The 22,691-nt window shown below is 42.2% G+C and overlaps 1 protein-coding gene and 1 long non-coding RNA gene across 6 annotated transcripts in view; one reads left to right on the top strand and one right to left on the bottom strand.

Moving 5' to 3' along the window:
• Nucleotides 1–6,182: 6,182 nt before the first annotated feature.
• On the bottom strand, nucleotides 6,183–20,983 carry LOC137202336 (uncharacterized). The gene is made up of 3 exons (XR_010932551.1): nucleotides 20,935–20,983; nucleotides 6,908–7,008; nucleotides 6,183–6,315 (listed from the first exon to the last, which is right to left on the bottom strand). It is a non-coding gene; the product is annotated as an uncharacterized lncRNA (long non-coding RNA).
• Nucleotides 8,113–22,691, top strand: part of IGF1 (insulin like growth factor 1) — a 75,748-nt gene continuing 61,169 nt past the window's right edge. For 2 of the 5 annotated variants that reach the window (XM_067697740.1, XM_067697737.1), the window contains exons 1-2: nucleotides 10,155–10,271; nucleotides 12,992–13,148. In XM_067697740.1, the coding sequence (XP_067553841.1) occupies nucleotides 10,257–10,271; nucleotides 12,992–13,148 (172 nt within the window). In that variant the 5' untranslated portion in view covers nucleotides 10,155–10,256. Of the gene's footprint in view, nucleotides 8,468–10,154; nucleotides 10,272–12,991; nucleotides 13,149–22,691 lie in introns of those variants that run through there. The other 3 variants (XM_067697736.1, XM_067697738.1, XM_067697739.1) reach the window with 3 other exon arrangements.

The following is a 22,691-nucleotide window of genomic DNA, read 5'->3' as shown; positions in this document are numbered from 1 at the left end:
TCTGTGTATTCTGAGGCAGTAGCTAAGGCTAGAAGTGGTGGGAATGAGGACCAGTAAACATAATCTCTCATTGTTAGTTTCCCCTAAAATGCTCCAAACATGGCTGTAACCAGACTCCAGCCTAAGTGTTCATCTCTGAACTTTTCAGACTGGCTATTTTGGAAAAGGCTATTACAATTATTCTAAACTCATGTTTAGAATTAATTATTCCTTTCCTGAGTACCAGTAAAAGTCCAACATTGTACTGGGGGGAATGTAGGGGTAGTAAGAGATCATCCATCTACCAAAGATGCGTAAACCACGTAGTGGCGTGTGTTAGACCAACCTGAACTTGAATCCTGGCTCTGTCATTTACTAGCCATCGGACGTCATTTAACTGTTCCTGGCTCGATTTTCTCTTCATTCATCTAACAAATATTTTTGAGAATCTGGTATGTTCCTAAAACAGCACCAAGCACTTTGAAACAAAAGTGGAAGTAAAGTATCTATTTCATTAAGGTATGTGAGAATTAAGTGAGATAATTAAAATAATATGAAATAAAGAATTGAATATAATATATACTCAATAATGTTCGTGGTTATTATCATTATTAATTAACAAATATTTATTGAGAACCTATTAAAAACCAATCACTAGGCGGGGGCCAGGGATGGACAGGTGAACAGTAATAGGCTATGAAGAAGCCATGACGGGCATTAGCAAGAGAGAAGACTGCTGAGGAAGGGAGGGTTTTGAGTGACAGGAGAGGACTTAGATGTGACCAAGGAACTCTCGGGAGGTGTAACATGAACATGGCGTTTGAAGAAGAGGATTCCAGCAACCAGAGTTGGCTAGATTGCCATGAGGGAAAACTGGTTAGAAGCCCATCCAATAACCCAGGAATTCATCAATCCAATCTAGAACAACACTGAGCAAATTGAGAGGAAGAGACTGAACTTCAAAGGCATGATAAAGGAAGGAGGGGATAATGAGGGTGAGGTGTGATGAGTGAGTGCATAGAAATGTCACGTGAACAAGCCTAGACTGAGACAGGAAGCATACAGCCTCAAGCTGTGAAGAATAAAGTGACATATAGGTATAAGCTACATTTTCAGTCAATACTGAGTACAGAGAACACTATTCAATGATGTTTTCAACAACTGTTAACTATAAAAGTAATACCTGCTGAAAGTAAATAATAATAATATCTAGAAAGTGCAGAAAAGTATTGAGAAGAAAGTTAAAATCACTTGTCATCCTGCTACCCAGAGGGTCACAGGACCCCCATTAATCCAGGCATAGAGTCAGTCTCTGGGGACAGAAGCATATGGGACATCTCTCTCTCCATTTTGCCAAAGGGCAGGACATCACCCTACCCCAAACACTACCTTATGCCTGAAACTTCTTCCCATTGATCAAAACTGCAATTTTTAAAATAAGGGAATGAACACACTTTTTATCTGGAGAAATTAAGCACAGATGTTTACATGTCTGATTGTGTGCATACATTTGAGTGGTATGAGTGTGGCTGTGTGTGTGTGTCATATGCACACTTGTTCTCCTTAGTGGAAGGAAAAAAAATGAAGCACTGTTTACCTTCTTGTCACCAATGAACAGAATTTTCATAAAATATTAATGATATTGTCAAGGCAAGTGTGCTGTGGCTTCCTTTTGGCAACGACCAAGGAACATAAGTTCAGGAGCCAAAGTTTAACATATGAGAGGAAAACAGAATTGGGAAATGTAATCCATTAACTTGAGTTTCCTTTCGTGAGGGAGGACCAGTGAGTGCACCTTTTGAGAACCACTAGTGTGGTTATATGTGTCAACCTGGCTACGCCACAGTACCCAGATATGTGGTCAAACTTTCTAGATGTTTCTGAGAAGGTATTTTTTAGGTGAGATTAACATTTAAATCAGTAGACTTTGAGTAAAGCAGATCTCCCTCCATAAAGAAGGTGGGCCTCATCCAGTCAGTCGAGTCACTTAACAGGAAAAGACTGGTCTCCCTGGAAGAAGAGGGAATTCTGCCAGCATAGCGTCTTTGGACTCAAATTGCAGTTCTTTCCTGAGTCTCCAGCCTACCGGCCTACTCCTCAGATTTTGGACTTGCTAAACCTCCACAATTACATGAGCCAACTCCTTAAAGCATATTGATCAAGAGAGGGATTAACATATACCCACTACTATATATAAAACAGATCATCAACAAGGACCTACTGCATAGCACAGGGAACTCTACTCAGTATTCTGCAGTAACCTATATGGGAAAAGAATCTGAAAAAGAATGGATATATGTATATGTATAACTGAATCCCTTTGCTGTACACCTGAAACTAACACAACAGTGTAAATCAACTATGCTCCGATATAAATTTTAAAAATTTATTTAATTTTTAAATAGAAATTAAATTTAAAAAAAAGAGAGAGAGGAGACAGATAGGCAATAGATCCTGTTTGTTCCATTGTTCTGGAGAACTCTGACTAATACAACTGAGTTTAAATAGTTATTCTGAGCTCTGAAAGAAGCTGAGGCCTTTACCAAGGTGTTGTAAAAAGGAGCAGAGTGTGTGTTTCCACGGCACACCTTCATTCCACCCTCAAGGGACTATGTTGGGCATAGGATGAGGTACAGTCTCCAAGGATATATGCTTCCCAAATGGATCATTACCAAGGGTTCCCCTAGATTCTGTTTCTCCTCCTCAGTTGATTACTCAAACTTCTGTTTACGCAGGGAACCCTCACAGGAAGCAATCTGAAATGTTTCTTAGCAGCCACCTTCAAGTAAAGAATCGAGGCTGGAGGCTATGTGCCCTGCTCTCAAAGAGCACAATAAAACTGCCTCAGTTGACCCACAGGAAGCATGGGATGTTCTGATGAACCAGTTTTTCCAGAAAGTTCAGGGCTCACCAGAAATAAGATCTTTTTGCTTCAATCCTTATTGTGGAAAATCTTTATCAAGCGTAATCATTTCGTTTTTCCATTAAAATTTACTTAACGAAGTATAAACACTACAATTAAATCTTTCAAAATGGAATCTCTGGCAAGATCATTGCGTGATCAATCTCCACCTCCGTTCTTCTTACCCAGCACTACTCAGATTGGCCTAGGTTATAATGTAACCCAGGTCTGCTGTTGCACATTTACCTTGAGGCACTATGCCATTCCCAGAATTAATCACAGATTCAGTTACATACAAATCTTTGTTTACAAGAGAATCGTGAGGGAATTAGACTGTTCTCCGGTCTTACAGCTCTGTGAAGGCTACTGATGGGGAAAGGAGAGACTAAAGGGCCTCCACAGTGCAGGAGTCTGAGAGCATGGCTGCAGCATTATCTCCTACATCATAACACTGGGAACCTCTTCATTCCCATAGAATTTTGTCCATGCTGTTCCCTCTGCCTGGTTAGCCTTTACTGGCTTTAAAGAGAATTAAAAATGGAATCCCTTCCACTCCTACATGATTCTTTAATGCCATGTCTTTGACCATCAGTGTTAAAGCCCAAATTTTGAACACTGATGTGGAAGAAACAGTGTAGAACGGACAGGGGGACTGAATTTGAGCTTGGTTTGCAAGCACCTCAATTTGTTACATTAAAACAAGTCACTTTTCTATCCACCACTCCCTCACCCCTCATTTTTCTTATTTATAAAATGAAGAAGTTGGTCATTTCACTCTCAGAGAGTTTATTATCTTTTTTATGTGAAATAGTTTACCTTTATCGTCATTTATCTTCCAGACTTTGATTCAACCAACAAAATGTTTGGAGCCCATATCAAGGTAAGCCCTGGGAGTAGAGCCGTGGAGACGCCATCCCTGCTCTCGTAAAGTTTATCATCTTCCTTTCTCCCCTTAGTACTCTTCCCTTTTTTAAAACTAGAGTGAATTAAATACCTAGCTTATTTGTTTCAAAAGATAAGTGCAATTTAAAGTATATTTGAATCCCGAGCTTTGCAAAACTCCCCACACCTCCCAAATTCCACACATCAACGGTGAAGATTGCGGTGGCAGTTTCCCCGACGGCCACTAGAGGGCGCGCACATTTTTCGATTCCGAAAGAAAGCGTTCTTTGGGTACTTGCCCCTGACATTCGGAATTGGTGTCTCTTTCCTCACTTTCTTTTCAACTTGGGGCAATTGTGGTGAGCCCTTAGGCTCTCTCACTCCACCACGCCATCCTCGCCCCATGCAGTGACTCCTCATCTGCCATTACGAAGAATTCTTTTGCTACCCAAACCACAAAAGTTTTGCTTCTGACTGTTCTCAGCATTTGCCCTTTTGACATTTTAGAAGAAATAAGATCCGAGTTTGATGTTGAAAAGAAAGCATTGATTTCTTTAGTGGGAGGATTTCTTCTCCCTATTACTGTTTTCCCTAGCTGTGGGGAAAAAGCGCCTCTAAGGATTTAAAGCAGCTCCTTTGAGCTAAAGTTCTTTCTGAGGACTAACAGAGCTGCTTCTGAGCAGATCTTTTGGAGCTGACATTGGTCCCCTTGTTAAGCAGCCTGTTGTATTTTTGAGGCCCAGCCTTTTCCTCTGAGTTTTACATTCTGAATTGACCAGACCTTGATCTCAGACATTGGAGAATACACTCCCAGACCAACCCTCCTCACAAACCGTGAGCCAGGAGACAGGCCCAGTAGTTTACCCCAAGTTCTTTGTCTGGTGGGTGGCCCCAAAGCCTTAAACCTCACCCGTTATTTGGTTCCAAAGTCCTCTTACCCCCAGATATCCATCCTAAGCTTTTCGTAGGAGTCAGCACTGACATTAATGAAATAAATTGTAAGTCTGCCCCACTGCACATGGATATGAGATGAGCTTTTGAATGAGCAACTCTGCAGTTGACATGGGGAGGACTGGGAATGTGGCTCGAGCAAAAAGAGTGGGGGGGGGGGGCTTACCTGGTGGCGCAGTGGTTGAGAGTCCGCCTGCCGATGCAGGGGACACGGGTTCGTGCCCCGGTCCGGGAAGATCCCACATGCCGCGGAGCGGCTGCGCCCGTGAGCCATGGCCGCTGAGCCTGCGCGTCCGGAGCCTGTGCTCCGCAACGGGAGAGGCCACAACAGTGAGAGGCCCGCGTACTGCAAAAAAAAAAAGAAAAAAGTGGGGGACAGGGTCTTGCCCACCCCTTTCTGTGACTCTCAATCAGCCTGCTCTTTAAGGAGATGAACGACTTTTTTTTTTTTTTTAAGAAAGGTGTCAGAAGTCTTCTGAGACTGCAGCTTTATGCAAATACGCTACTCAAGAAGTAGGCTTTAGGGGAGAGTTATTTATATCCCTCAGGCATTACACATGCAAAAGGTGAAACTGTGAATCTCTGCATTTCCAGGAGTGGTTGTTCTCATGATGAGCACATCCTTGCTACTTTGGTGGCACACAACTCCCATATCTACCTGTCAGGTTGTTCCAGGCAGGAGACTACATAATCATTCAGTCATTTTAGAATGACCCTGTATGTTTCTCTCCAATGGGGCTTCTTGACCTGAACTTTTCCTAGGGATTAGATTTACTACCACCTTGGACCCTCTAGTAATAGGTGCATCCAACTCTTTTTCTCCTAAACAGGTGCAGGATTCAGTCATTAAAAAGTCATCGTGTGGCACATTTATTGCCCTTTGGCTTTCATGTTGACTCCTGGAATTAGCCAAGAAAACGGCCATTTCCCTAGGAATTATTGCTCTGTTGCTGGCTCACCCTACCCAGAAATCTAGACCATTCTCCATATTGAAGTATACAGTAATCACTTCAGGAAATTGCTTTCCCTGTTGGAAACTGAGAGCTCACATCGGAATGTTTCCACAGCACAGCTGATGATAATTACGACTCACTGAAATTTCAGTTTTCTTTGATTGTGACATAAAAACTGGGACATAAATTAAAACCCAATTATCCTTTAAGGGTAATTGGGGTTATAAAACCAAGAGACTGTGAATCAGTGTGTCGATAGTGCAGGAGCCCACTGTCGGACGGAACGGTGCATTCTGTCTCCCGAAGCAGCCTTTTACATGAAATGGTTGGGGATAAGGTGATCTGTTCACACGGCATGCCAAAAGAGCCCATCAAACTGGGGTACAGCCTTGGAGAGGGCAGTGAGCTCCTAGGGCATCTTGGAACGATTAAAACAAGGGAAAACTGCAATGGGAAAGTCACGGCCTTTACCTGTGAAGGTGCCCAGCGGTGGACCCAGGCACCCAGCACCAAGACTCAGCGGGTACCTGACTCTGCACACGTGGAAATGGCAGGTCTTTCTACATGTGAGACAATCTACGTTATCAAAGTCCATGAGAGGAAGTTGGACTTTTTTTTTTTTTCCACGAAGGATGTGATCTGCCAAAGCTGTGGGGGAAAAAAAACAGATCTTCGGTAAATCAGGTCCTAAGTTAAATGTGTGAAGGGGAGATAATTAAAGGAAGTCTTGGATTATTTTAGAAGTACAGGAATTGCCCACACACCTACAGATGCCTCCCCGGCCACCTCTTGATGATGCATATTTGTAGACTCTTCAGGTCAAATCGCATCCACTGAAACTTCCCAACTTTGCACCCCAGAGCCTCTCATGACACACCCCTCCTCCCCCATCCTGGATTCTCAACAGGGTTTCACTTCCCTGTCTTTCCAGAGAAAGTGTGCACTTTTCGTATTTTTAAAAGAGCACATACCCTCCATATGACAGCAGTTTTCCTCTCTGTCTCTGCCACTTAGCTGAAAGCCCCTGTGGGGCCTTGACCGTGACGCATGTAGCTGGGCACACAGTAGGCACTCACTAACTGATGCTGAATATACTGCACCATTAAAATGGCATCACTCCGAATGTCTAACTTGTCTTTCTCGAAGGTAAACACTGCCACAAGTTATGAATCACAGAGAAGCCTTGAGCAAACTCAACCCCCTTTCAAAACCAATTGGGTTTTCCTTCGAGGGCACTCACCTCTGCAAACAACTTCCTGGCCACAGGACAACATAAAGACCCAGACAAGGGTTTCCAGCAGACCTCTGTTTTGAGTCGATGTGTCAATATCACTGGGTCTCCTGAGAATCACAAGAGAGAGAGGCAAGGTCCAGACTATTTCCACCGTCCCTGGGGAACCATGCCCCGACAGACCTCTAGGGAAAGTGGGATGTCTGACCTGGGCTTTTGCAACCTTATTTCATAATCTACTTTCTTATCTCCTACTTCGCAAAACCGAAGAGAAATTGGTGCAAACTATATCGACAAAAGATCAGAACTTGATTCTCAATGGCAAAGGCAAGTATACATTATAAATAGCAAAACAGCTGGCTTGGACCATGTTGCCGGCCACTCATCCAGTTGAGAGATTTGAATGACATCATAACCCTTGAGAGGGTATTGCTAGCCAGCTGGTGTTATTTAGAATACACAAAAACTGGAGAAATAAAATGCACTCACGTGCGCACGCGCGCACGCACACACACGCGCTCACACACACACACACACACACACACACACACACACTCAGGTTCAAGTTATGCAGAAAAATATGAACGACAGGAAAATCATTTTCCCCTCAGGTGCCCTTCCCCTGGGGTGAGGCTGGGGGTGATAAGCAGCAGAGTAGAGGAAGGAAGAAAAAGATTTTGTTTTATTATTTCAGTTGGCTTTACAGCTCAGCAAAATCTTTGCCCTGTCGTGGGCAGAAAGCATTAGACAGTGTCCTAAAGGGAGCCAACTGCAAAGCTGCCCGCCCCTTTCCAGGTTCTAGGAAATGAGATCATTCCCCTCACTTGGCAACTAGGACGAGGGGTCATCCCAGCGCTGTCTTCCAATCTAGTTTACCCCAGTCATTTGAGGGTTAAAATTGTAGGGTATGTTTGAGATGGTCTTTTTTTCATTTCTTTTTTTTTTTTTTTTTAATTTTGCGTTGGCTCTGGAATATAAAATTGCTTGCCCATCCTCCAAGTGTATTCCTTTCATACTGGTAAGGTGTATTAGCAGATGTGTGTGTCTTCCTGCCCAGTAGAAAGTTAATCAGAGGACAGCACTGGTATTTTAATGTCTGCTCACCCTGTCACTAACACGCATTCTTTTAAGGGAAAAAATGCTTCTGTGCTCTAGTTTTAAAATGCAAAGGTATGATGTTATTTGTCACCATGCCCAAAAAAGTCCTTACTCGATAACTTTGCCAGAAGAGGGAGAGAGAGAGAAGGCAAGCGTTCCCCCAGCTGTTTCCTGTCTACAGTGTCTGTGTTTTGTAGATAAATGTGAGGATTTTCTCTAAATCCCTCTTCTGTTTGCTAAATCTCACTGTCACTGCTAAATTCAGAGCAGATAGAGCCTGCGCAATGGAATAAAGTCCTCAAAATTGAAATGTGACATTGCTCTCAACATCTCCCATCTCCCTGGATTTCTTTCTGCCTCATTATTCCTGCTAACCAATTCATTTCCAGACTTTGCACTTCAGAAGCAATGGGAAAAATCAGCAGTCTTCCAACCCAATTATTTAAGTGCTGCTTTTGTGATTTCTTGAAGGTAAATATTTCTTACTCTTTGAAGTCATTGGGGAATTTTCTTTAAACTGTGTACTGTTTGCTTCTGCTTAGAGATGTTCTTCACTTTAGAATTTTCATTGTTTCGGCACTGGGAGTTATTTATAAATTGCTGAATATGCAATTCTGTGGGATCTGAAAAAATAGCTCCGGGAGATAAATGCCTTTGCACAGATATCTGTATGAGTAAAAACTATTGCAAGGTACTTATGCTAAATCCTCCACTTCTGCAGGGCTTGAGTGGTGTCATTATAGAAGATTCCTTTAAATCCTGTCTATGGTTAAGGGCTATAGAGCATGGATATGAACTTTTGGATTTTTTTTTGCAGGTGCAGATGTTTTATTTTTAAGACCATGTTCGTGTGTATGTAGGACTGTGTGTGTATGTATCTGTGTGTGTGTAACTTGTCAGGACTTTTATTACAAGGCATGCCACATATAAAGAGTTACATTTTAAATGATATTAAAGCTTTAAATGTGATCTTTGGAGCGAAGGTCCCGGAACTCTCTGCACTTACGCCCAGAGAGTCAAAGTTAGAGTGAAGTTTACTTTGCTCTTCTGAAAAAGAACTCCTTAAGAACTCTTGCTGACCTTGCACATTCGTATAATTTAAACAAATGCATACTGTATATGGAAAGCGGAAACTTTCTAGCAACTGCTATTCCAAGTTTTTTCTTTTGAAGAGGATTCTCAGGGGCGAAGTTTGGACTTGGGGTTTTGTGTTGTAAAACTCTGATTTTATACTCGGTGTTGTAAAGTCTCTTTAGGTAAATTTGGCTGGCGTTGTCAATGCACTGACTTCTCGTTTCCAATCACTGGCCCTAGTTCAAGTTTCCATTCTCAGCAAAATTATATCTCTCAAGACTTGTGTTTTTCCAATTTGCAAGCACTTTTAAGCCGCTGTCACTGGCTCCCCGATGCAATTGCCTGAGGGCTCAATTCATAAAACGTCCCTACCACTTAGTACGGTAATCATTTGCTGCTTTCAAATACTCCACCACTAGGACTTTTCTTAGTCAAGTAAGTGGCTTAGGAGTTAAGGATACATCCTTGTCAGGCACCTGATTCTGCTGCACTTGAGATGCCAAGATGCATGCCGGCTACCTTGCTTTTAAAAGAAATGAAGTCAGTATACACATATGCTATGTGGTCTGATAGCTGGGGGCTTTGTCTCCCTGCTTAGATGATCTTAAAAGAGGCTGTGGAGTGTTATCTCTGCATTAACTACAAGTTTGGAAAACTCCAAATGAACTTTCCATGTTGTGTATGCTGAACTGTTCAAAAGTAGAGCTAGCCGTAAGTTGTTGCTTTTTCCTGTACTTGGAGCAGGAAGTGGTTTGAGGGAGCTACGTGGTCTTTCAAACGTAATTCAATGAGTAAAGGTGTCTGCCAGGCAGAACGAGCAAGCTGATTGTACTCTGAGTCTCAAGATATTTCCAAGTGTTTGAATCAGAAGGAAGAGGGCACAGGAGAGGACTGAAGCTTGGGTCACTGTCCAGGGCGGCTACTATAGGCACACAGTGGAAATTGGTGGCTTGATTTGGAGGAAAAGATTGACTTGAATCCCAGCCGTGCAATTTGTTCATTGTCGGAATGGACAAAAGGCAGTTTACCCAGGCTCATAGCATACCTGCCTGGGTGTCCAAATGTAACTAGATGCTTTCACAAACCCCACCCACAAAGCAGCACATGCTTTTAAGTCCTCAGTTTATTCACATCAGTCTCATAATACCCACCCTGACCTGCTGTAAAAGATCTGGAACAAACAAAAATGGTTACACCTACAGTGAGTATTTTCTTATGACTATTGCCCTCAAATTTTGCGGGGCATTTTTATCGTAGCCCAAACATCTGGAATCAATTGATATTCCATTTATTTAAGATAAAAAGAAAGGTCTTTTAAATTTTGGATTTGTGAATGATTTTTGGGAAAGAGTGCTCTGCAAGTTTTTTCTCTTTTCTCTTCTCTTTCTCCTTCTTCCTTCCTTTCTCTCTCTCAGATCTTTCCTTTCTCTCTCTTCATTTCTTTTGTGTTTGGAAAAATAAAAGGCCCAGGAAATGATGAACACATGGGGCCACTTGTTTCGAACTTTTAACTCCTAAGCCAGTTCCTTATTGTTTTCTTTCCGGGGAACATAATGTGATAAATTCTCTGGTTCTCTGTGGCTGTACTGGACTGTTCCCTGAACTAAAGGCGAATGCACTAGAGGTTCTATCTTGTCCTAGAACTGTAAGTGCTGGTATTTATCTTAGAACATAACTCAGCAAAAAAAAAAAAAAAAAGAAAAAGAAAAAGAAAGAAAGAAAGAAAAAGAAAGGAAAAATCTGTAAAAAATAAATCTTAAATTCTTAAATGCTAGAGATTTTTATGTATTGCTGGGTTTAAATGTGTCATATGAAATAAATAACTACTAAAATATAATTTTGACCTCTAATGAAGTTCTCAATTCACTAAGGCTATAAGCTGAGTACCTTTTCCCCTGGATTTCACGAGAACTGAAGAACTTGAAGGCATCTACAGCTGCAGGTGCTTGGCCTTAAGCATCACTATTAAATCAACAGAGAAGGAGGGATGGAGAAATAGGATTGGCAAAATAACATACATTCTAGAACTGACCCATTGCCAGAGTGTGGGGTATGTTCAGTAAGATCAGTTATGAATTTTCTCTTTTGAAAAGGGCAAGGAAGTCCAGTGGGGTTAGACTGGCTGAGATTTCCACTGGAAATATTGAAAGGGAAAACTCCCACCAATTATTATTTTATACATAAGAAAGATAAGGATAGGATGACTTGTTTCTAGCCGTCTCCGTGGCTTTGGCTACATGGGGGTGGAGGGTTTCCATGAACAGGTCCTATGGAGAAAATGGAAGAAATGTTCCATCAAGCTTTCACCTCCTCTTCTATTTTATGTCCATTATTTATGAGGATTTGCAAATAGAGGAGGCTTTTCATCTTCCACAGTTTTACAAGCATTAACTAAATATTTACATTGTGTTAACAAGAGTCAGGGGTTTAGGGTTTTTTTTTCTCAATTGCTGAGCTGAAAGTCTGGCCACAAAAATGGAAATCTTAATTACAATGATGGAGCAAACTTTGCCACTGATGTAGACAGCCATTAAGTTAAGAGTCCATGGAGGGCAAGGAAGGTGGTTGGAAAATAAATGACTGAGTCTGTTTCTCCAAAAGTGATGGAGTTAAATGGACCTGCCATGACTGGGAGGTTCAGAAAAGCCTCTTTTCATAATGATAGCTTCCAGCTTAACTACATGACCTTTTGATAGGGTCCCTCCCTTAACATCCTGTCACTGACTCCGCTGATGCTGCTGAGAGCGAATGCATCTGAGGGGGTGAAGCTACTCACCTTGGGAGGCTTCCTAGAAGAAACCATATCTTGGTGCCACAAGTAGCAATATGGAAAAACTTAATGCTCACCTTCGCATTGTTTCTACTGCTGAGAGTGAGGATGGAGACCTGAGCCACAGGAATCCTGCTTCTGGCGGGGCTGCCATTTGGATGTCTATCATTTGCTAAGTCAAGCCAACCAGGGGTTCCTGCTATAAGATGGTTACAGTGACACATAAGTCCCTCCAAGAGATGAATTCCTGTGACTTAAAAAAAAAAAAAGGCTTTTGCAGGTTTTGAGCCCAGTGCCCTGTTCATGGAGGGCACAGTCCACATGTGTGTTGATCTGATATTAAGCTTACACGAGGGGCTTTAGAATAAAGAAGGCGTGGGGTCTACTTAGCATAAGCCAATTTCCTTCCTAAATTTCCTCACATTTTTCCCGTTCCTGATTTTATACTTCTACTTGTAGTTATTAACTGCTGATCTTCCCCAGGTAAGAAATCCCAGTCTCTCTTTCTCTGCCTGTGTTTCTCTCTGTCTCTGTCTCTCTCTCAAGTGAAAAAAAAAAAAAAAAACTGTGATGATATATAGTATTTTCACAAGTTCTTTTTCAGCTGCAGTAAATTCTCTTTAATCAGTAGCTGGGGAATGATGTTCTGGTTAATTTAATATTCTGGTCAATAATGAATGCACATGCTATCTGTGGATGGCCAATCTTGAGAGAACTTAAATGAATAAAACATATTTGGCCCCAGATCTGGACTGAGCACAATTTAACCTTTGATGATTCCAAAGGTTTACCAGGATCTCTGAGCGGTGTGGGATCCCACTGCAATAATAGCATCTTTCACGTTCACATAGTAAATGTTTCTAGATATTTTATCTCACTGAATTGTAATAGGAACCCATAGAGAAGGGGTTCAGGAAGGACTTCCCCAAGGTTCCTCAGTAGCAAGAGGATTAAACTCAGGTTGCTTGATGCCAAGACCCGCTCAGCCCTCACTGCCCTGCGGTCACTCACACACCTTGTTGCCCTTCGGAGCGGGTAGTTTTGATGAATGACAGGAATGGAGAGCTGAGGGTAAAGGCGCCCCTGCCTCACCCCCGTCTCCTGGCAAGGACCCAGGAGGAAGCATGACCCTCCTTCTGCTTCTTCGGCAGGTGAAGATGCACATCACGTCCTCCTCGCATCTCTTCTACGTGGCCGTGTTCTTGCTTACCTTCACCAGCTCTGCCACGGCTGGACCCGAGACCCTCTGTGGGGCTGAGCTGGTGGACGCCCTTCAGTTCGTGTGCGGAGACAGGGGCTTTTATTTCAGTAAGTAGCCTCCTTCTCACTGCTCTGTGGATTTACAACCGCAGGGAGTATGTGAAGAACTGAATGACTGCCCACGGCTGGCAGCCGTCCTCAGCCTCCGAGATTCCTCACCTTAAAGCGAGCCTAGTGTTTCAGTGGGGCTGTGGCACGTTTTGCAGATTTCAGATGGAATTTTCCTCCTTAGCAGTTTGTCTTTTAACGACTTCCCACTGAGCTTTCCTGCAACTATGCTGCTCTACCCTCACTCTTCCATTCCTTCCAGTGGAAAGGTGTGACAAAATGGCCCTGGAGGATTAAGGTTTCAGTTTTTGAGATCTGTGAGTGCACGTAGCCACATATGTGAACGTGTAGGGCTGTTTTAAGCGCTAGGTTATTTGGAGGAAACTAGGAAGGTGGACTTGGGCAAAGAATGGAGGGGCCCTTCCCAGATGTCTCCATGCCATATGAAATCACCAGGAACACACAGAAGGTGAACCTTGCTGAAAGGCACGTTTGCAAATACACAGGCTCTCACTCAATACAAACTGAAATGTTGAATTAATTCGCCCTCCATTCAAACTGACCTTGAGTCTCTGTTATTGCCTTCCTTTGACATCGCTCTTCTCTGGGGCTCTCCAGTGATGTCTCCATCTGGAAAAGGGTTTCTGACAAGTGCAAGGTCACTTATCCCATAAGTAGGTCTCAGGTGATTAAACAGTCAATAAAAAGTAGACAGCCAAGTCCACGCTTGCAAATAAATAATAAACACCAACAAGAGTCTGTGCTACCTGAGGGAACAGATTATTTAAAGAACCTACCTCAGAGGCATCTGTCTCATTGTATACTACAGGACACTGATGGGAAGCCAGACGCTCCTTCTGTGTAATTCTTTGGAAGTTTAGAGAGTTTCAGGAAACTGACTCTCAGGTCCTCAGGACCATGAATCATTCTTAGAGGTTCATATCGCTTAAGTGTAGACAGCTTACCTCAATTACCCACCAGGCTTTGAATAGCTCCTGTGATGACTCACAAACTTCAAGTCTCTCTCATCTTCTTCCCAGGAAGGGGTGTGTGTGTGTGTGTGTGTGTGTGTGTGTGTGTGTGTGTGTGTGTGTGTGTGAGACTGGAAGGAGGGGTCTGTGTGTAGCAGTCCGGGATGAGTACGGAGCATGGGAAGGAAGAGGCTGATAGGCGTGTTGATGGTCTGTACTCATTGTAGATTTGGTGACAAATAGCTTTTCAACAACTAGTGACAGAAAGTGAGAAGTGCTTTCTACTCTTTGAATGGGCAAATTCCCACTCTCTGTTTCCAGCCAATGCTTTGAGTGAATTCATTTATTTTTCTGGCAATAAAGCGATTCTATCCCATTCTCTGTTGCTATGCAGATGAAAGCCTTCATTGGGTGAGTGCTTTTCAAATAGCAGGCTTGTTTTACCTTCAGAATATCTTGAGGAAGGCAAATGTGTCACATCAACGTCACCCAACGATGGGCTGTCATTATTCTTTACTTTTCTACTACTGATCCCCATTTTAAAAGATGGATAAATGTTTCTCACTTATTATGCCCAAGAGGATTTTTTTGTCTTGATAATCCATTTGTGCCATTTCCTTTTACCCAGTTCACTAAGTGATTGCCAAGCCCCCAAGTGTCTTGTGTTATGTGCCAGGTTGAATTGTGATGTTCAGTGTGACATGCTCCAGGATTTCCATGCACAGTGCATGGAAACTGGATCTTTTATGACTGTGATGCTTGCATTAAATGATTGAAAATGAGAATGGAAAGAAATAACTTGGTCCCAAGTAACCATATGATACTTATATATGTTCACACAGATAGTTAAGAGTATTGGACAACTGTGATGGAAACTGATTTCAACGCATTGAAAGGCGTTCTGTTACTCCAAGGATCAAAGTTTAGCAAATGTGTTTTAATTCCATTTTAGTAACTTGAAAGGGGAAGGTTCTACACGGCAACTCTTAATGTTTAGAGTATGACTTTGGATAGAAAGTGGTTTTATAAATTGTGTTTTATTATTATTGAGAGTCTAGGTTTCATAAGTTCTGCCTTATAGAACTCCATGACTTAATGTAAATTATTTGTCTGACATAAACCCTCATGCACCAAAGTATTCTTATTAACTCTCTAGTCAACCGGACTAGCCTTTTTGCCCAAGAGAAGTTAACCCCTTTAAATTCTTTAATTCAAAACATTGCTGGAGCATCTGCTATGTGTAAGACACAGTACAAGCATGAATGAGATACCTAGAAATGAATGAGAGATTAACTTTGCCTTCAAGGAACTCACAGTCTAGTTGGGAGATTAAAAAAAATAAGTATCAATATTAGCAAGCGTCATAGAGAAAACTCATCATGGAAGAATAGATTATAGTCCTTTCTGCTTTTCCTGAATCCTTTTTCCCAGTTTTTGAAATCACCTAACCCGGATCTGCCCTCTCAATGGGCTCCTTGATACCAAAGGCCATATTTATTTACCATTGAATCCCAGTATCGAGCTCAATGCCTGGCTGATATAGCTGCAGCTCTAATTTGATTGCTGGACTGGCAGGACTGAACTGAACGGAATCCAGCTGAATGGGATGGCATGACTTGTTTGGGACCTTAGTCTTCAGAATCATCAAGAATGAGGTTCGTCAGGCACTTTGGACAATTCTCACCTCATATTTACCCACCTATCTGATAAAACTTTATCTTTTCTCAACTGAATACAGTGTATACTAACAATGACTTAGAGGCGGCATTTTGGTCCTCCCCAAGCTACGCTGATGGTCTGTTTTGTGTCTGAGCCAATTATTCTTACAGGCATTAACTGTTGTCAACAAATTTTATTGAGTTTCCTTTTTGTCCCCTGAGATTTACTGTGTGTGGAGAAGTCAGCTCTAAGCATTTACAGCCTTTGAAATACTTTTTAGAGGAAAGCAGTCTTCCCTACCTCTGTCCTCTGCCAATCGACTCTTATTATATTTTTTACCCTTGTTTTCAAAGTTTTATTGCAGCTGTGTGTTTCGTTTTAAGACACTTCAAATCCATTTTGAATGTATGGATTTTTTTCATAGTGGAAGGGGGTTTCTGATCTTAGTTTGAAACACAAACATCTAAAAGAAAATTGCCTCCATATCTATCTTTTTTATTGGGCTGGAACATTTAACAAGGAGAGTTTTTAACCCTATTAGAGACAGAACTGTTCTGAATAATATTTTTTTTGTAATGCTTAATTTGCATAGATTGACCCAGTGTTGTAAATGAGTTCCTATTTCTCTACAAGCCCAAGTTCCACTAGAGCACAGCGGAAGCCACCTTCCGGATTATTTGTTTTGTGAACATCTTCCCAGCATAAGTGAAATAGTTCCTCTATAATAATGCAGCTTCCCCAGACATTTTATGCAATGAAATTTGCAAAGAAGAGCTAACTACTGATTCTTCCCTATGTATCATAGCAAGAGAGCATATCAACCAGTTTCATACTTTCATAGTCTTGGGAGAAAAATGGTGGCATAATGGAGCTGGCACACTGGGAAAGAGCTAGCTATTATCTTACCAGATTGATGGAACCCTCATAGAGAGCAGCTTGTTATAACCTCACTGTGCATGGAACAAAGCAAGAGGAAAAGAGCTTCAAGTGAAATAGGAGAAGCTAAGCTTGCCATAGATATAATTTTTGACAGTCACGGTGATTAACCATTTTAACATGCGCTTTAGAGGCTTGTGGAATTTCTCTCCTTGAAGATACTTTAAAAAATGACGGACAACCAACCACCTTGGATGGTTTCAATTAAGAGCAACCAAAAGAAAGCGAGTTTCTGGGGTCCTTTTTAGTTTTAAGAGTCTATAAACAGTCCCTTAAATAAACTGTATATGCTTTACCTCGGCGGTCTGGGAAAAAGGAGAAGTAAATCAATTAGAAAGGAAAGTTGGATGCCCTTTTGGCTATTCCAGATTTATAGCTTTTGTAAAACATACCTCTAATGCATAGTTATTAAGAACAGGTCTGAGTAAATGAATGGCATTCTTCATGTGTTAGAACATACTGTTTTATGAAGAGTTTAAGTAAAACTTTGCAATGAATTTCATTGTTATTGATTGCAACAACCTTCCTAGATCGAAGTTATTATTATTAACTCAAGCTTCTTTCATTTGAAATATAGTGCTCAGAAAACTACTCCCAGACCTGTCATTCATTAGCTGTATGACTTTGGCAGGCATTTAAACTTCCTGAGCCAAAATGTCCTTGTCTATAAAACAAGGGGATTTTGTTAAAGTAAATGACCTCTTCTAACTTTAACAGACTCAGAGTCTAGGTTGTAATTAACAAGGATTTGGTGCTATTCAAGAAAGGAGAACCTTGGATTTAAACAGTGACCGAAGAACATTTAGACTCCTTTATCTTCTCCACATAGTTTCTTTTCCTCCCCAAAGATAGGAGATCCCACCTACTTAAAGAAAGAGGAGCCAGCTTCTTTGTTTTATTTTGTTGTAAGCTGGGTTCCAACCTCTCGGGGATGAAATAGAAGCTCAGACATGACCAAATACACGCAAGTCATCTGGCCAAAGGAGCACACACCTCATGAAAACAGATTGCCATTTTTCCTTACTACGAAAGACGAGCTGACAGTTTTCATCTTTACATTTTCTCACTCTCCTGGACGTGAGGATGGTAAGTAGGTCATTTTTTAGCTGCCCTTTATTAAATTAGAGGGGGCAGATTAGAATCTATAGGCTTCTAAATCTTGAGGAGAAGCCTTTTCCAAGCCTATTGAGACTGCCTTTCCATTAAAGGAGAGTGCACCACTGGGGACACCCAAAGACACACTCACCCACCATTAGCATTGCTGTCAGTGGGGCTGGATTTGAGCTGCACCATGTGCATTCCTTGGCTTGGCACCCCTTAGACAGCCAGCCATGCACTTGTATGACAGCTGGTCAAGCTTTTCGCTTTGAAACTAACTGGAACATGTGGGATTTGACCTTGGCCCTGGCCTCATTAGCACCACTAAGCTAATAGGCCACAGATATTCTTAAAGAAAAACAATGAGTTTTTTTATTGACCCTAAGTGCTTTGCTACTATTTAAAAATGCCCAAGGGGACCAGTCTGGGCAACCAAGGGACTGCTACGAAAGTGATGATTTCTGTGCAAATTCAGAAAATAATTTGCATTTTCCTGACATTGTAATGCTCTTTGAGACCATGTTCTCCCTGATGGATAATTACAAGAAGCAGGAGAGGGAAGGATTCAAGATCAAGCATGGTCTCTGTTGCAAAGAATCCAGGGTTTGAATCCCAGCTCTGAAACTTACTTGGTGGGTGGCACTGAGCAAGTAACTTAACCTCTTTTTTCCTCAATTTGCTCATCTATAAAACGGGGCCTACCTCATGAAACTGGTTAATATATTAGAACATATTAAATTAGAATTCTGCCTGGCACATAGTAACCATCATAAACACATTAGCAATTATATTTATTTACTCTCTTCTGGGATCATTTGCAGAGTCTATTGCAAAGGTAGAGGTATCTGGGCAGCCCAATTCATTATACACTCATTTCTCTCTACAGGGGCAGCTGATAAAACCTGTTGCTAGTAGTAGCAGTTACATAGTAGTTTCAGTAACATAAAGGATGCCTTATGTTTGACTAGTATATTCACTTTTTCAAAATCCAGCTGTATCAGCTCTCTCCCTTTGTCTTTACTCCAGTCTTAGACGGCAAGAATTATTGCTTAATCGGACAAATGAGAAATGTGAGACACTGAGATTTTGTGACTTACCTCACTGGATGGATCCAGAACCAAAGTCAAGGTCTCTTGTCTCCAAGAAGCATGTTCATCTGGCCATTCACATTGTTTAAAGGTCCAAAGTGTTATAGCACAGGGAGATGCTTCCCCAAATCCCAGGCTTCTCTAAGAGATCAAGAGCAAGCACCCCTCAGTTCAGGGTGAATTCTGAACACTTCTTTGAAAGGAGGCTTGAGGGAGACATCCATGTAATGACGCTACATTTTACCTTCTAGAAAAACTTAGAAAATACTAATAGAATTTCCTCAGGGTGCACAAGAAAAGCTTCTTTGAGTAGAGGCTGCTGCTGTTCAAGACCCTTCACAGACTGGGCTGCCCTCAGACACAGAACACTGCAGCTCACCTGTGAGGAGGAGGTTATGCCTGTGGTCTGTGGGACCCTCTCCTCTGGCCAACTTCAAGTTTTCTTCTTTCTCTGCCAGTAAACCTCAAGTGCTTTAATTCTAGCATCTATGAGTTCTGCTGGTTTTTCTCAAAGACCTACTGAAGAAAGGCTGTTTATTGGACCAAGGATCGTTCTCCGGGTGCTATAAGAGAGGTGGTAAAGGAGAGGTGGTCACAAGGCACCAGAGGCCTGAGAGTGAGCCAGGCAGGAAGAGTCTTCCCCAACTTGGCCATGAAAGGAGCTGTGGGAGCAGCCAGGGGTTTGGATGGGAGGCTCCCATCTGTGCAGGTGCCCCTCAACCAGTTGCTTGAAGACCAATGGTATCAGAAGTTCTCAGATCTTCAGTGGTTGGCAGGGGCATATCTCCATTTTGGATCCAAAAGATAGTGTTGGTGTTCTCCAAACCCTCTGGGCCTCCATATACCTAGTCCAGACATCACGCACCATGCCAGCATTCCTCAGGACCTCTGTAAAGAGCCGACCTCATCCCTCTAGCAGACTTTCTTCTGATTTCACAGCCCATACCAAAGAATTAGACACACTGCAAACAGGCATGAGATCTCTCCCAAGGAGATTTCTCATTGTTCTCAATAATGGGCTACAAAGCCTTTCCTCTTCTATGCAGCCAGAGTCTTTGACAACCAGAGTAGCAAAAAAATTGTTTCTGCACTGAGCTGTTGCCCTGGCAGAGCTCCATCCTACACCTCTCCATGAAACATCAGCAAAAGCTCTTACATCACAAAGAATTACTTTTGGTTGCCTGGAAAGTTCAAATCCCCAGGCCTTATTAGCTGTTAGACTAAGGAGATGACAGCAGAGCATTTCACTTGTCTTTATCTATATGCGAGATCATGTTTAAAACATAGCAAAGAGCTGTTATTTGACATGCGATTCCTTAACTGCAGCAAGTCGTATGCCTATTTAATGCATTGTTTAGTCTCACATTGGCTAAAGCCACTTAAAGAAGCACTTGGCAAACTCTGGCTCTTCATTCTTGGCATAGCTGCCCCTCTTACTTTTTCACTGAACCTTAAATACCGAGAAAAACCGTTCGCTTACTTTACATCTGGCATGTTGCTCTATGCAATTGGCCAGAACTTTTGCACGTGGCCCTCTGCATTTGTCCTAAGGTAATTAATGGCTTTGCAATATTTGATCAGCAACAGCATGGACACAAAGAGAAGTTGTGCAACCAGCAGAGACCACACGGTCTTTTAAATGAAAACCTTTTGCATTAAATGATCAGGCATTCTGTGGGGATAAGGGTTTCCATGCCCCCCCCCCCAAACAGCAACAATAACAACAACAACAAAAATGGGCAAGCTGAAGCCCCTGGGAAGACACCCAAGAAGCTGATTCTTGATTAAGTATACATCTCTCTAATAAAACTACCTAATTGTTGAAAGGAAGTAAAATTGAAGATTGTTGTAAGCTTGGAAGCCCTGGAAAAATAACCTAGTCAAACATCAAGAGCGAAACTGAGAGAGAAGGGACATGTCCAAGGCCATGCTTCTAATTAGTGGCAGAAGTAGGAGATACTCTTGATTCTGTTTCCTGATTCCATGTGGTGCTCCACCTTGAGCTTCAATGGACCGTGCCTATGTCTAAGTTACCTGGTAAATTGAAATGATCAGGAGAGGCCTCCAGTCATGCTCATCCAAATGAACGTAGATCTTGGTGGTGCTCTCATTCCGATAAAGTCACCTGAGACTGAAGCTGACACCGTTGTTCCCCTGCTGTAGAAATTTGTACAAACTAAGGGGATTCCCTGCCCGCTTCCCATACAATGCGCTAGGCCTTTCCATATGCTTTGGGCATTGCAAGTCCACTTCAGGTCATGATTTAGACTATTATTGTATGTTATGTTATTCTGACTCTTTGGTCATTCTCTCCAATGTCAACTTGGGTAGAACTGCTTTGGAATGACTTAGCAAAGCTGTGCTCCTGGAAAATCTGAAACAGCCTGACGAGTCGTTGGATCAGCTTTTTTACTGGAGATTTCTCTGACAGCCCTAAGCCAAAAGAAATTTACACCTGATTTTTTTGCAGATGTCCAAGCAAATACTCTGTGAATCTCCTCAGATTTTCCTCTTTCACCTGTGGTCTTTTTGAGGTAGTAGAGAGGCTGTTGGAAGGCGCTTTTAAACTTTGAGAATCTGTTAGTCATGGAGTCAATTCTGTGAGTATTTCTGGGAAGATGGTCCTACCTCTGTGCCATTTACCTTGATGAAATGGGTCTTTCGTCAGAGGCGAGTGATGAAGGAAGTCTGTACTGAGCCAACGCACATGCAATCAGCTCCTGATTATCTGTGAAACTGGGGAAAGGAACACCAAGGGTGAGAATTCTGGGTTCCGCTGATTTGGGGACACTGTACATTTCAGCCTCCTCATTCCTCCTTCCTCCCTGCCCCCAGCACCAGTCCTTTGGTGAGACCAAGTGGCATGTTTTAAAATTCTACTTTATTCTTCTATTCACCCCTCATGTCCCCCAGCAGTGCCATTGGCATTGGGACTTCTCAACCTCAGCACTATTGACATTTTAGGCCAGATAATTTTTTGGTGGGGGAGAAGGACTGTCCTGTGTATTGTAAAATATTTGGCTTCTACCTTCTAGAGGCCAGTAGTCCCCTCCTCCCAGTGTGACAATCAAAAACATCTCCAGACATTGCCAAATTCCCCTGGGGAGTGGGGTGCAAAATCACGCTTCATTGAGAACTACTGGACCCCAGAAGAAAAGCAGCTAGAGAGATGGGAAAGCCATGAGTGAAGGTGACACACAAACTAATTATCAGCCACTGGCTAATGGGGTCTACGGTCCATTGCCCAGAGTAAAGCAATGAGAAGAGTTACTAGGGTTTTGAAGCCTTCTCTATGAAAAGAAAAAGCTCTTCCTCTAGGCCATCAAAAAAGGTGTCTGTGGGCCCTCTCTTTCATCTGATAGCTGTGGAACTCATTACTCATTTATTTTAGTAACAGCAGTAAGGGAAGGCAGACATGATGTAGAGCAAAGCTGTGTGCTTAGAAGTTTGATTGTGACCACCTGGAACAAATGAAAAACAAAAACAAAAAAAGCTGGTTCTCTCTGACCTCAGTATTTGCGGCTGTTCCCTTCTTGGTCATATAATAAATAAGCTCTCAATTCAGAGTGAAAAAGCCTGGTTCAGAGGAAAGGGCCACAGTTTTTCTTTTCCCTTCTTGTGTCTTTCCTATCTGAGTATCATCACAGTCATTTTATTGTCTATAAACAGTCCCACCAGAAAGTAGAAAGAGAAGATCAATGAAGTTATTAGCTTGGAAATCGGAGGTTCCACATTTGGGCCTCGCCCAGCTCCCTCAACAGCTCTATGACCTTGGAGAAGCCACTTAATTT

Source organism: Pseudorca crassidens, chromosome 11 (assembly GCF_039906515.1).
Source record: "Pseudorca crassidens isolate mPseCra1 chromosome 11, mPseCra1.hap1, whole genome shotgun sequence".
NCBI classification, from domain to species: domain Eukaryota; kingdom Metazoa; phylum Chordata; class Mammalia; order Artiodactyla; family Delphinidae; genus Pseudorca; species Pseudorca crassidens.
The sequence above is the reverse complement of the archived record's forward strand: the minus strand, read 5'-3'. Positions and strand labels throughout refer to the sequence as shown.